The 13,531-nt window shown below is 41.9% G+C and overlaps 1 protein-coding gene across 1 annotated transcript; it reads left to right on the top strand.

Moving 5' to 3' along the window:
* Positions 1–488: 488 nt before the first annotated feature.
* Positions 489–6,096, top strand: IGFBP1 (insulin like growth factor binding protein 1; the record flags this gene model as incomplete). The annotated part of the gene is made up of 4 exons (XM_082293423.1): positions 489–879; positions 2,572–2,750; positions 4,335–4,463; positions 5,600–6,096. The coding sequence occupies 4 exons, from the start codon at positions 489–491 to the stop codon at positions 5,729–5,731; spliced, it is 831 nt and encodes a 276-aa protein (XP_082149549.1). The 3' UTR covers positions 5,732–6,096.
* Positions 6,097–13,531: the final 7,435 nt, after the last annotated feature.

Here is a 13,531-nt window from a genome sequence, read left to right as displayed (position 1 = left end):
ATTCAGTTGCTTCAGTTTCAATGGGATTTCCCTCCTCTCTCCCCCTGCCCTTGTTTTTTGAACATTTACATTTTTAGGAAATGTCAAGAACAGGAGACATTTGTGACAGGGAAAAGGGGAGGGAATAGCCCCTGTTCATCCATTCCCCTCCTCCAATTTCACCTCCAGCCCCCACCACATTTTTCCTTGTTAACTGTGTTAGAGCAAAGAGGTGGGAGTGAGGGAATAAAAGCATTCCTGCATGTCTGGAGGAAAGAAAATAGATAAAGGGGGAAAGTGAAAAGGGAGGGGAAGAGTGACCAGGAACTTGAACTGCCAGTGAAACGATGCTTCTCCGGCCCTCCTGTTCAGATAATAGTTAACTCGGGGTTAAAGATTAATACCCAGGCAAAGCAGTGTATAAATGGCCCGGGCAAGCGGAATGTATGTAAAGTGCCTCCTGCTCCCCAGGCCGCCGAGCTGCCCTCCCCCGGCCCCTGCTCAGCGGCATGAGTGGCCCGCGGTACGCGCTGTGCCACGGCTGGCTCCCCGCGCTGCTGCTGCTGGCGCTGCTGATGCTGCCGGCCCTGCCCGGCGCCCGCCTCGTCCGCGGAGCGCAGCCCGTGCTCTGCGCCCCTTGCACCCCGGAGAGGCTCGCTCTGTGCCCGCCCGTCGCGGCCGACTGCCTGGAGGCTGCCCGGCAGCCCGGCTGCGGCTGCTGCCAGACCTGCGCCCTCGGGCCGGGGCAGGCCTGTGGGGTCTACACCGCCCGCTGCCGCCTGGGGCTCCGCTGCCACGTCCCCGCCGGGGAGCCCCGGCCCCTCTCCTCCCTCATCCAGGGGCACGGGACGTGCTTGCCCGCCAGCGAGGTCGGAGGGATGCGCACGGAAGAGCCAGCAGGTACCGCGCCATCGCGCCCCCGCTCCGCGCCGCCGGACGGGCCGGGTCGGGAGCTGTGCCCGGACGCTGCGGCATAGCCCCGGCCGAGGGCAGCCGGGGGGATTGGCAGGCGAGATGCACCGCAGCTGGAAACGGCGCTGCGGGCTCTGGGAGACAGAGGCTGGGAACAGTGAGCGAAGTTAGGCAGGCATTTGAAAAATAAGGAAGCTGGAATGCACTTTCCAGGGAAACGTGCTCTGACCTGTTCGAGGTGAGGTGCATCCTGGTGCCGGGCATAGGATGTTCGCAGCAAGCTGGTATGCTACAGTCTTGAGAGCACGAAAACCCTAAAGCACAGTGATGGGACAATGCAGAATAACCAGAATAAAGTATCTGGGAGGCTGCAGACAGTTTTTCTTTAGTACTAAACAGTAGCTACAGTAGGACAAACGTTTTATAGGCTTTGCTTATGTCCTTCTCTAGAAGCCATAAAAGAGAGTGAAAAGACTAAATGGGCTTTGGGCCTCGTTTCATTTCAGCAATAAAATGTATCTGGAGTAGTGGAGTGCTAGTCAAACTATCTTGAGGCAAAATGGCATCTCAAGCGTCTTAGACTATATGATGGGCAGGAATTTCTTCAGTGTTATTTCTTTATTTTTCAATTTATTATGATTATTATTATTATTTTCATCATCATTACTGCTATGTCCATGAAGTGATGATGAAGGTAACTTGGTAGCATTACAAAAATAATCATCGTTGACTCAAAATAACAATAGCCATCAGTAGACGTAAGTGGAGTTTCTCTTGTGCTTGAGGGGGTGAGGAAGGGAGAGAACAGTGGCTAAACTGAGTATGTAAACTACCTGTATTCGATTTGATTCTTTCCAGAGTTTGCTTGCTTGCTTGCTTCGTTCCTTTCTTTCTTCTTTTCTTTGCCTCCTCAATTTCTCATCTCCATATTTTGTTTAAAATTTTCAAAGGGTGCTTTTTAGTCCATTGTTCATTTACAGCCTTGATCCAGCAAGTAATTTAGACACATAAAAATTTTATCCTATATCCTATCACCTGCAATTGCAAAGAGCTTCTGTTGCTTTCAGTGGAACAGTTCACACATGCTGATTTAGGCACTGGCAAGCAGGCCATGATCTGGCAGATCCAAATATTTTCTGCCAGTCCTTTGCTATTTGGTCTACTGCAGGCCAGCATGAGCTGCTGCTGTCTCCTGTGAATTGCTACCCCATCTTATTTGTGAGGCAAGAACAAAGTACAGCATACCACGGGATGAGGTCTGGAGCAGTTTGTCTCATGAATAAAACCAGATATACATCACACTGACAAAAATCTAAATTCATTACAAGTTTAGCTTCAGTCTTTTCTCATTTAGCCAAGTTTCTACAAACCACCATGATCAAGAAGGTTTTTTTAATTTCTAACAGACTGGCTGCAGCTTCATCTTTGGTATTCAAGTAATTTTGATGGATCATAAAATACCCAACTTGTTAGAGAACATCTGCTGAGCCCTTCTATGAATTTATGACCAAAGTATAATTTGCTGTGCTGCACATGTAATTTATTCCTACAAGATCTACTGTAATGGATCTGTCTTAGATACTACTTTATTTTTTTTCTTTTGGTTGATCTTTTTCTTCATCTTTTTAACTTAGACAAATAAATGCAAAATTTCACTGAAATTTCACCATTCATTTCCAGATTCTATTGAACGTGATGGTATGCCTTTGGAAAGCACTGAAATAACACAGGATCAGCTGCTGAACTATCAGTTGATGTTTCCCATAGACCAGGATAAATCCATCCCCTGGAATGCCATCACTGCATATGAAAACATGAAAACAAAGAGAATATCTGAACTCAAGAAATGGAAAGAGCAGGTGGGTTGGTTTGGTTTTTTTTTTTTTTTTTCAGAGATGATTTCAGTAGATCCTTGCAAAAAATTCTAGCAGCAACATTGAGATGTCAGTATTTTGGGTAGCTGGCAAACCAACTTTTGGAATGTCCTCATCAGATGCTTGAGGAACAGGCAAAATGTCTGGAGCAAAAATAACAGGCGTGCATCAGGTATGTCCTACACAGACTTCATCCAGAGGCTGAATGTTTCACCACATTTACAATCAGATTATAACCTGGTCCCTTAATTTACAGGAATTCTTGGACTCCTTTTTTGTTTTAGTTAAGAAAAGGCATTTGTCACTGGTCTGACACACAGCGAAATAAAAGGGAATCCTTCCATGTAGTTATTGATGAAACACCAATGCAAACCAAAACTTGATTCTCTCTGATCACAAGGAAACACTTTTAAGTACATTCATGTAGAAAGACAAAATGCTCAACAATTAAAGTGGTGTTCGACATTGCAAAATCCCAGCGGGTAGTTGGGTTGTAGCGCCTTTGCAAGCAGGTTTCTGTTCCACTGGAGGGCACCAGAGAACCACGCTTAGACCCCCCCAGGCAGCAGCACCTGTGCATTACGGAGCTGGGTTAGTCGGGCAGCACAGAAGTCTGGGTTCGTAATGGTCACAGACAAAAAAATGGAAAAGAAAAAGTGAAAATACAATAAGCACCACCCTACCTTAGGAAGCCTCATTCCATATCCAGAACAGGACTTAATCACTGATTTAGTTTGAACTGTTATGCACATGCGTTGTTAACTTCAGTTCTGATTTTAGGGCTTCTGCTTTTCTCACTCAGAGCCACAGATAAACCCACAGACTGGAATGTGACAACTCATATGAGGGGAGATCTTTCAAAAGCAGAGGCTGTGTTTATTTTCACTCTAAAGTAGAAATACTTGTTCTGTGACTTTTCGTTTCTTGCACTGATTCAAGGTACTGTTGATGTACAGAAATTGTGACTTTGAAAAAGAGAGACAGCAAATTGTGAAAACAGTGAATATTGCAAACAGTTCTTCATTCCCAGTTCCAAGAACTTTGGGGTTTGGTCCCAGAGCTACAGAATAGCTCCATGTTACTTCAGCAACGGTTCTGTCCTGTGCAAAAGATAACAAACATTCAGATGTTTGTTCTTGCACCATCTATATAGGTCTTGCACCTATCCTCCATATATCAACACAGAAGAAGGCCATGGCAACCCAGAAAAACCAATCTCACATACCAGTCTTCTAATGTCCATCTCCCCATAATAGGCTAGATTGTACCCTCTGAGCAGTAATGTGTTTACTTAGTACAGGTTAAATTTCTGTGTGTGGCAATTTAAGGACTAAAATCCCCATGTTTATGAGGACAGAAAATACCTCAAAGAATTAAAAACAAAGGTCTGAATGCAACACCAGAGTATTCTGGCTTTGCTCCTACTGAAACCAGAAAAACACATACTGGTGTAGATTTTATGCCTAATAAGTATTTTCAGCTTTTTACTGTCTACATTCTGGTCACCTTGTGTGTAGCTGATTTCCTTGTGATTTTGGTATTCACTACCTGTGCATGGTATTCTTGCAGGGTCCTTGTCAGAAGGAGCTCTACAGAGCCCTGTATAAATTGGTGAAGGCTCAGCAGAGAAGCAGAGGGGAGATTTACAAATTTTACTTGCCCAACTGCAACAAGAATGGATTTTACCACAGTAAACAGGTGTGTGTGCCTTTTTCCCCTTCTCTGCTCCCAGCAGTGCTGCAACTAGCCTGATACAGCCAACCCTTTCACAGCCCTCTGCTCCCAAACTCACAAGTTTGTGAAAACAGGGATACTTAGTAGTGAGAGCAGATGGTTTGTCCTTCTCCTCAAGGTGCTCCACATGCTGGGAGCTGTCAGCAATAGAGGCAGGAGTCTTTTCCCTTTGCAGAACAGGTGCACTCAAAGCCTCTTCCAAAATATTTTAACCCTGTCTGTTCCCATGCACTTGATTTGTTAGCATACTTCAAGTTGACATTAATTCATAATATTTGCCATACTACCTGACAAAGCCCACTGAATATATAATAATCACTTATTAAAAAGTGGGCTCTCAGCTCACAGGCAGTGGAAAACCTACATAGGCAGTGAAAGAAAACTTTTTGGAGCAAAATTAACCTTCTGAAAGTCAAACAAAAAAACTGATTTGTGCCACCTGTGGATTAGGTTATTTGTTCATTTCCATTATACTGTCAAAAAAAATCTGTTGCAAATTACAGTGAGAGTAATCTGCAGAACTAACTAAAGCTCTGAACCTTAAGCCACACCCTGCAACCAACCTGCACAAAAATTTAGTAGGTCTACGTAAATCTGTGTCACCAAGACTCCTGGGTTTTGGGCAGAGCATCACGGTGTGACTCACAAACACTGTGACCTGGGACCTAAATCTGTTTAAGCCCCTCCCCAAGAAAAAAACCCAAAACATACCAATTTATTTGTCTCCTTGTGTGAAGAGGCAGACAATTCAGTCACTGCTCTCACCCTACCAGATTGTATATTCTCCCATCCTTCCATTTCTCACATTGGCACTGGAAGATATTGCTGTTTTCTACTGCAGTTTACCAAGGACTGGACAGTTTTAAATCTGAAGTTGCTCTTGTGATAGCTGAGCTTAGGTCTTGGCTCCCTAACTGTGTTGTTTAGAGGCTCTGTAGACCACTGCATTCAAAACAAGCCTGTGCATGGCGGGTCCCCACCTTCTGATCCTAATTCTGTCCAACACCTCTACTTGCAGTACCTCACAGGTAATCTTACAGTTACTTATTGTGATTTTTTTTTCTTTTTTTTTTTTTTTTTTTTTGCTAATAATATTCCAGTGTGAAACTTTACTGGATGGAGAATCTGCTGCATGTTGGTGTGTCTACCCAAAAAATGGTAGAAGAATTCCTGGATCTCCAGAAATTAAAGGAGACCCAGAATGCCAACAGTATCTCAGCTCACAAGAATAAAACTAAACACCAAGTTTTTTCACACCAGGTTTTCTGTGGGGCCTGTTCTTGTCAGGAGCCATTCCAGCCAGGAGCCATTTCACTAAAGTAGTCTTGTGCACCTGATTTTTAGTGTATGAGTAACCCCATAAACTAACATTTTTACTGCACTGAGATTGCCTAGATGTTTAAGTGACAAATAAGAGCAACTGCAAGATCAAATCCTGTAATTTTGTATATTTGTTTGTATAATATTATATATATATCCTCAAATGTAAAGCTGATGAATTATTTATTTTACAGTGCATGTATTTTTGTCTCTATGTGTTGTTACTAATTTATATTCTCAAACACTTCATAACTTTATATTTAAATACTTAATATTATTGCGCTTAAATGTATGTGTCATGTTGGAGGAATGTTGCTACTTAAGACTTCAAATGGCATAGATATTGGGAAAAATGGCTTGTAAATTTGCATTTTTGTACTACATATTTCTAGATGTAAAACTGAATTTTAAAAAATAGATTTTAGTAGAAAGCATGCTTAGAAACTTATTTAAAACCTGTTTTGTGTACATATTATGTTACTTTTGCACTTCTGTTTCAGTGCCAAGCTGTTTCTTAAAAAACAAAGATTATATACTGAAGCTCCTGATGGGACAGTATTTGTATCTATTTTTTAAACATTTGCACTGGATAAACAGCAAAACATAATATGATATTCTGCACTACATTGGACAGGTGTAAGTCATTCACATGTTGACAATGGCATATTATTTAAAATGAGCTATTAAAGTCTTCTACTCTGCCCTTGTCTTTTGTTTTCTGCTTGCTTCCCTTCAACAGGAAAACAGGCAAAAGTCTTACAAATCTGCCTCCTGAATTCTGCACTCCTTTTTCCTTCAGTGAGTTTCCTTCTTTTGGTCTCCCTGCCCTGTTCCCATAGTCCTGTCCTCTCTAGTCCCAGCTGTGCCATGCAGCTTCCAAGGGAAGTTATTAAAAGATTTTCTGGATAGGAAAGCTGGATGCTTTTCTCCACTTAAAAGCCCAAGGCAGAAGTATTAGTACACTTAAAAGATAACATCAAGACTAGAAACAGCCATTTCCTGTACAGAACATCAGAGGTTATAAAAAGGAGGCTGGGAAAAACCCAGCCTTACACTTTTTTCTGAAAGCAGAGAAGACGGTACTCTTGGCTTGGGATATGGTCCATTTCCCTCCCCTACAAGTTCCTTTGACTTAGTGATTGTAGAGAAAAAGAGAATGCAAGTGACTGCCATTGCAGCTTCAAGCTGATTTTGTCCATGGAGAAACTGATGTGGGAGTAAGTAAGTCCCACAGCTGAAAACAGTCTGCACCAATCCTTCCTATGAAAACAGCCTGAGAGTGATAACATTTTCTAAGAGTCTGGCAGAAGTGAAAGCCTAAAATCCTCCTGACTTTTGTTGGTACAAGATTTGCATTTTAAATGGGAGAGGGAAGCAGCTTGTAGAAACTGCAAAACCAAAGCCTGTAGATCTCTGCTCTCCCTGTCACATTTCTGTGGCATCATATGTTGCACTTGCTGACTGTGTTGGCTGTATCTGCATGCCAATGTCTGCCGATCTCATGGGGGTCTATTAAACTACTCTAGATTTAAAAGTATGGATATACTACTGACCTCCTTTGTGAAGTCTTTTGAGATCTTTCCAAGGAAAGCACTGCAAAAAATCTGTTGATGGTATTGGTATTGTAAGTAACTAATTACAAACATCCCTGTAATGAGTTACTGTGAGACCTGGCTAAAACTGTGTCACAGCACCACATTCACTATCTCCAAATGCTTGGCAATCACTGTATCAAAATAATGAAGAAGCAGCAAATTTGGGCATAATTTTGGAGCCCTTTTCAGGGAGTCTACTCAGCACTGAACAATTGTCATGGCATTGCCATGGGAAAATGGTGAAGAGAGGAAATCAGTCTCTCAGCTACAGCACACTCTTAAGAGCACTCTGACTTCTCTCACCCCATAGACCTTGTGTAAAGTTTTATCTCTAAAGAGCAGAAATTGATTCTTTTTGTTGGGATAATTATATATAGGGGAAACATTCATAGCGTTAATAATAGTCTATTTGCAGAATAGCAATCCAGTGGACAGCTACTTCCGACGTTTTGCAGGGTGGAAGGTACCCATCCTAGCTGTAAGAAATCGGAATTTTCAGTAGGGACAGGGATTTAGGAGACACTCTTTCCTCTAATTGTTAAGTACCAGAACCAGAAGTTACTTTGCACAACATTCAGGCATGACAGGCCAATTTCTTAGAAGGGTTCAGCCCCTTACATCCCACTGAAAGTTGCGGGGGAGGGGTGCCTCTTTATCTGCAATCTGGCCTCCTGTGACATCTTGCCAGGACTCACCAGGACAGACATTTGCTGAGCTGCTCTGGGATGAGCTGTCTGAATTGGACTAGACTCTTCCATATACTGGGATTAGGACTAATGCAAGGAGGCAAAGCAGGCAAATTTTATCTCCCCTATGAAAATGCTGCCAGAATCTTGGACTACATTTACACCATAGGTGACATATATCATCCTTTGTCCTAATTCTTATATCAGCCTCAAACATCAGGGTGAAAAATCAAAGGTCTGCAGTTTTCCTTTGTTTTATTTTTTCTGTTTGTGGAGGATTTTGGTTTTGCCTTTTTTTCTTTTTTTTTTTTGGCATGTCTCAGCTGGCAGTCCTGGCTTCACTGTGTGCCTGCTGCAATGGCTCCTCCTGTGCTGGCAAGCCAAGCCTGGCAGGAATGAGTAGGCAAACAAGGAAGGTGCCACAGGATACTCTTAGTAGCTCAGGTCACCTAGCATGTAGCTGGATGTTTAAAGGGAATGTACTGATCCTTGTTATTTCCCTCCCTTCATACTCACTTGCATTCCTCCTACTCTACCTAAAAAGAAGTTAGTTGGTGGGAAGGTCTTAGATGAGCATCTCTAATGTTTGGTTCATGTCATCTGAGACCCCTACCTACCCAGTTTGTGCTTCTTCCTGCCAAAACCTTGTCAGGTTTGCTGCAGCAGGATTTCTTCCAGCCATGCCTCCTCCTGCCCATGGCCTACAGCCAGCTGCAAAAAGCTCATAGCACAGAAATGAGGTCACTGCCCTCTGCACTTAATTTTCTACCTACCATTTCCCCTAAAGCTGTCCAAGATAACCAAAAATCACCTGGTATTGGGCTCTGCTCATACTGAGTCAGTTCTGCTCATTGTTTTGGTGTACAGCAGAGACACATTTGTGTCATCTAGAGCAGGCAGAAAGTGAGGGGAGAGAAAGGAGTAAAGAAAATGGTGGTGAAGGGAAGCCAACCCCAACACTGAAAGCTCGTCAGCATTTCTGTCACTTCTCTACCATAAGAACACATGGTTTGGAAAAGCAAAACTTAGTCAGGGAACCCAGTCCAAAATGCAATTAGATATTAAGCACAAAAAAATTTAGCCTTTTACTTTACAAACATATTCCTTTGATCTTGCACTTGTTAATGTGAGTCTTAACTACAGAAAAAAATTAAAAGGTAATCAGAAAATGCATCATATATAGCTTTCTTTCCTCAGGGAGAAGAAAAGTGGGATGAAAAAGAATGGCACATGGCAAAGACTCATCACAGGATTTACTGCATTTCTGGAAAGCACTCAGTTCCCACAGCTTTAGATATTACAAGGAAACCCTAACAAAATGCTAATACAGAGCAGGTTTTTTGCTGCAAAGTCAGAAGTAAAGATGTTTGTGCTTTGCCAGTAGTCGAGCAGCACTGACTTTTCAGAACTATGTTATTTTTCTACACACATCATTGCTTTGCTATTGCAGAACAACACCAATATCTAACCCCTGCTCAACCCATAATAATAATAATTTTTTTTTAAATAATACACTAAAATAATAAATAAAAAATTCCTTTAAAAAAAAAAAAGATCCAAGTGACTCACTCCAAGCTAGACTCTCCGATCATGCTGCAAATTGAGTGGTCAAGTCCTATGTGTATCTTTAGACAACACTTTTGAAGTTGGTCTACTTTTCCTCGGCTGTCACTCCACTGATAAACCACTATCCTAAACAGTCTCCCCAGGCTGCACTGAAAACAGGTCTCATGTTTTCTGTTTGCAAACACATTTCACATTTTTGGACCAATTGTTGCTGTACATTGCATCGAGAATCGGGCAGGTATCCAGACTACAGAGGAAAGTGGGGTATGAGCATCTTAATAAACATCTAATTGTGTTTATTTGACTCTTTGAGATTTGGGTAGGTGGTATTATTGAGTAACAGTAGCAGAGTTGGTGCAAGTGGAAGGCTTCTCTTACCGACATACAACCCTATATTACCTAGTAATTCTTAGGTCTAAGGTGGGAGGGGACAAAGAAGAAGATAATCTGTTAGGAATTCAGCCCCTTCATTCTGTATTACCAGTAAGTACCAAAAACAGCAGTGGAGCAGGAACCCAGACATACCAGCACTTGCACTTTGAATAATGAAAATAGCTCTGCCAGTGAAGGCTTTTTCTTCCCGCTTTTTCTCCTCCCTTGACTTACATCCTCCCCCAGAGTGCAAAGTACATCTGCAAGGAAACTACCGTGAAGGTTCAGGAAGAGGGGAAGCATCCCATGAGAGAGATGTGGGAGTAAGGGTGTTCGTGGATGTTGCAGTAAGGTCAAATGAATAAATTTAAACTTAGTCTATTCCAGATCATGGCTGTTTTATTTTGAAAAAGTTTCTGCTCATCTTTTCAGACTCCCTCTTGGATTATCAAGTCTGAGTGGCAGCATGGGCAGCCCAGCAGAGACAAGGGCACACAAAGGAATGCAGTGCTGGGCACATGCTTACCTCCTTGGTGCTTTCTTACCAGCCACATTTCCCATCAGGGACAGTGCCTGATGAACAGACACAGCTCTTCTAGTGGAGTCTTTGTGCTGCAGTTATGTTATGCTGAACACAGCATAGGCAGTCTTCCTCTTGTTCTCAGTCTCCTCCAATGGCTGTTAAGCTAACAAAAAGCCTATTTGTGCCTATACTGAGGCTTTTAGTTGTGTAATTATGTGAATGGTGACAGGTGATTTTTCCTCTTTCTCACTGACAGTGCTTTGTAGTTCACCAGACTGATGTGGAGATGCTGAAGTTCTTTGGAAAAGCATCTTAGTGTGGGACATCTGTGGAGGCCTAGAGCAAATAATGGCTACATCATCATCTTCTTTCATACTTTTTCTTTGCCTATGGTTTCTGCTTATTGCTGCTTTGGCAGCTGAGTCCTTACCATTTAGCCCCAGCAAGGGAACAGACAAAGATCAGCAACGTGTTACTGGTTGCTTGATAATAGCAGTGTAGAAATGTATGGCAGGATCTGGGGGCTGAAGGTTGCATGCATTACCCCTGTGATAAAACAATAATCAACTTTCCAAGCTCAGTCTGTTAGGTCTTTTTTACTGAGTGCAAGTTACATGACACAGCAGACACAGGAAACATGTTTCACCTTGAATATTCTCTATATGGCATAAGCAGGAAAAAATAGCCTCTGCTCTCCAGTTGCAAGGAGTGACAGAAATGCACTCTCAACCTGGCTCTTGTAAGCAAGTCCCTTCACTACTCCACTTTTGGAAGGAATTACCACAAATGGCTGTGGGAAGCAGTCCTTCTCGGTGACATTTTCTTTTTGAGTTTTTCAGGTTAGGTGATTTTTCTGGATGAAACCTCAGCTTCCCTCTGCAAGGATAATTTTGCTGCCGTTCTTTCCATCCCAGCTCATGGAGGGAGCAGTGGGGTGAAATTAGCCTTGACGGAGAAATGCTCTTAAGGAATTTGGATAGGTCAGCAGAAGTGGAAAGCCAGGATGCATACAGCAGCAGGACACACATTCTGCAAGGTTAAACTGAGATTTGCAGCATTACCCTCTGCTTTTGCTAATACCTCGTCTCCATTTTTTTTTGTGCAGCAACATTCTGCCTTGAAGTCATTTACATTTTTTAACATATGTACAAGGTAAAAGCAAAAGGAAAGTTTCTTTCAATGGGATTTTCTCTAAGGCTGGTGTATATACTTCTACCTCTCCAAAATTTGAACTGGAAGAAGTAAATAAAATGCAGAGTTTTAAAACTAAAGCTTGTTCTGGGGAACAACAAATTTGTACTACTTGGCATTTTACCAGAAAATTTTCTTTTGGGAAAAAAAAGTTGTAACATCTTCTCAATCAATTCATTGCATAATGTAGACAATCTCACGTGCTGGATCTTCGGACACCAAACTGCTACATCTTGATAGGCTCATAGGCTCAAAGGATGCTTGGGATTGGAAGGGATCTCTGGGGATGACCTGGTCCACCCTGCTCTGCTCAAGCAGGGCCACCAGGGAATGGTTGCCTGGGATTGTGTCCAGATGGCTTTTGAGTATCTCCAAGGATAGAGACTCCAAAACCAAATGCCTAAATATGTTCTAGTTAGAAGATACTCAGGTCCACTGGACATACCAGAAGACTTCTCTTCTAAAAGCCTTGAACCTATTTAGCATGCTTGCTGATGAAGCCATTACTGATATCGATCACAGAAATCTTGTCCTTGGAATACTCTGATATCTTTTTTGGATCTTATTTTTGGATCTCTCAGAAAAAAAAGAAAAAAAAAGTGGGAGTTGGGAAAGAAAAAGGAGTCCTTTCTAATGTGGAAGCAAGCATATTTTTTTGGTAGAAATTAATAGAAGTGAAGGATTTCTAAAGGCACAGTAGGACCACATTGAAAAGAGCTACCTATGTAAACATTTCATTTTGTATACTAATATGCTTCGGCATCCAGGAAAATTGCTCAGTACTTTTCATCTTCTAAATAAAATTCCTATTGCTGATACCTGAAATCTCTGTGAAGCCATCCTTGCTTACACAGTTTTAGAGTGACTAGAGATGCACAATTCCTAAGGAGTTTGAAAAACCAATACTTGACTTCAGGGCTCATTTCAATAAGGAATTATGCTGTGTAGGGTTTCTATGGAATTTAGTCATAAAAAGTTCAGACTGTACTAAAAATTAATTCCATGGTTTTGGTATTCAGTGAAGTATCCTTCCCTTGTGCACAAATAGCTGATACTATGCCGTGAAAGGCAGGCGTGCCAAAAAGGTGGAAAAGGACATTCTGGGCTCCAAAAACTATAGCACAGTATATCTATTAAAAAAGGGAACTTTCTCAGTTTGTATGATAATAGAGCTGCCTGCAGGCAGCTTTAACTTGTATTCTGGTCAACTATAGGGATTTATGCAGCTGTTTACCACCCTTGTTAAAATAAATACTTACAACATTCATCTGGGTTACATATATACATACTCATGTACCATGTAGAGACAAAATATGCTCAAGAAGAAATCAGCAAGTTTTGCAATACAAACCTTGATCTTTTGTAGTGCCTTGCCATGCTAATATTTGAGGTGTAAATAATATTATCAGTTACAAATTTTTTTCTGAGGCTTCTTAATATTAACTCAGACTACCTGAGTTTCTTGAAAGAGCTTATTAAAAACTAGAAAACAGCTGCAGATGTTAACTTAATAAAATACACCACTTGAGCTGAAGACAGTGAAAGCACCAAGACATAAGGGATTTTCTAATGCATTGGTTTCATTTCTGTCACCAAACCCAAAGTTCTCCACTCACTGCAGCTCTTAGCAGGAATTATTTCTAACCTGTACCTGGAGAGAACTCACCTTCCTCTTAACTGATACTGACCCATACATTTGCTTCATGCTGCCCACATTCTGCTGCTTGGGTGCAGACCACAAACAAATATATTCGTTTGAATTGCAGTCTGGCTCCCTTA

This window comes from Coloeus monedula (assembly GCF_965178545.1).
Source record: "Coloeus monedula genome assembly, chromosome: 1".
Taxonomy (NCBI): domain Eukaryota; kingdom Metazoa; phylum Chordata; class Aves; order Passeriformes; family Corvidae; genus Coloeus; species Coloeus monedula.
Note: the sequence above shows the minus strand (reverse complement) of the source record. Positions and strands in the feature narration are given on the sequence as shown.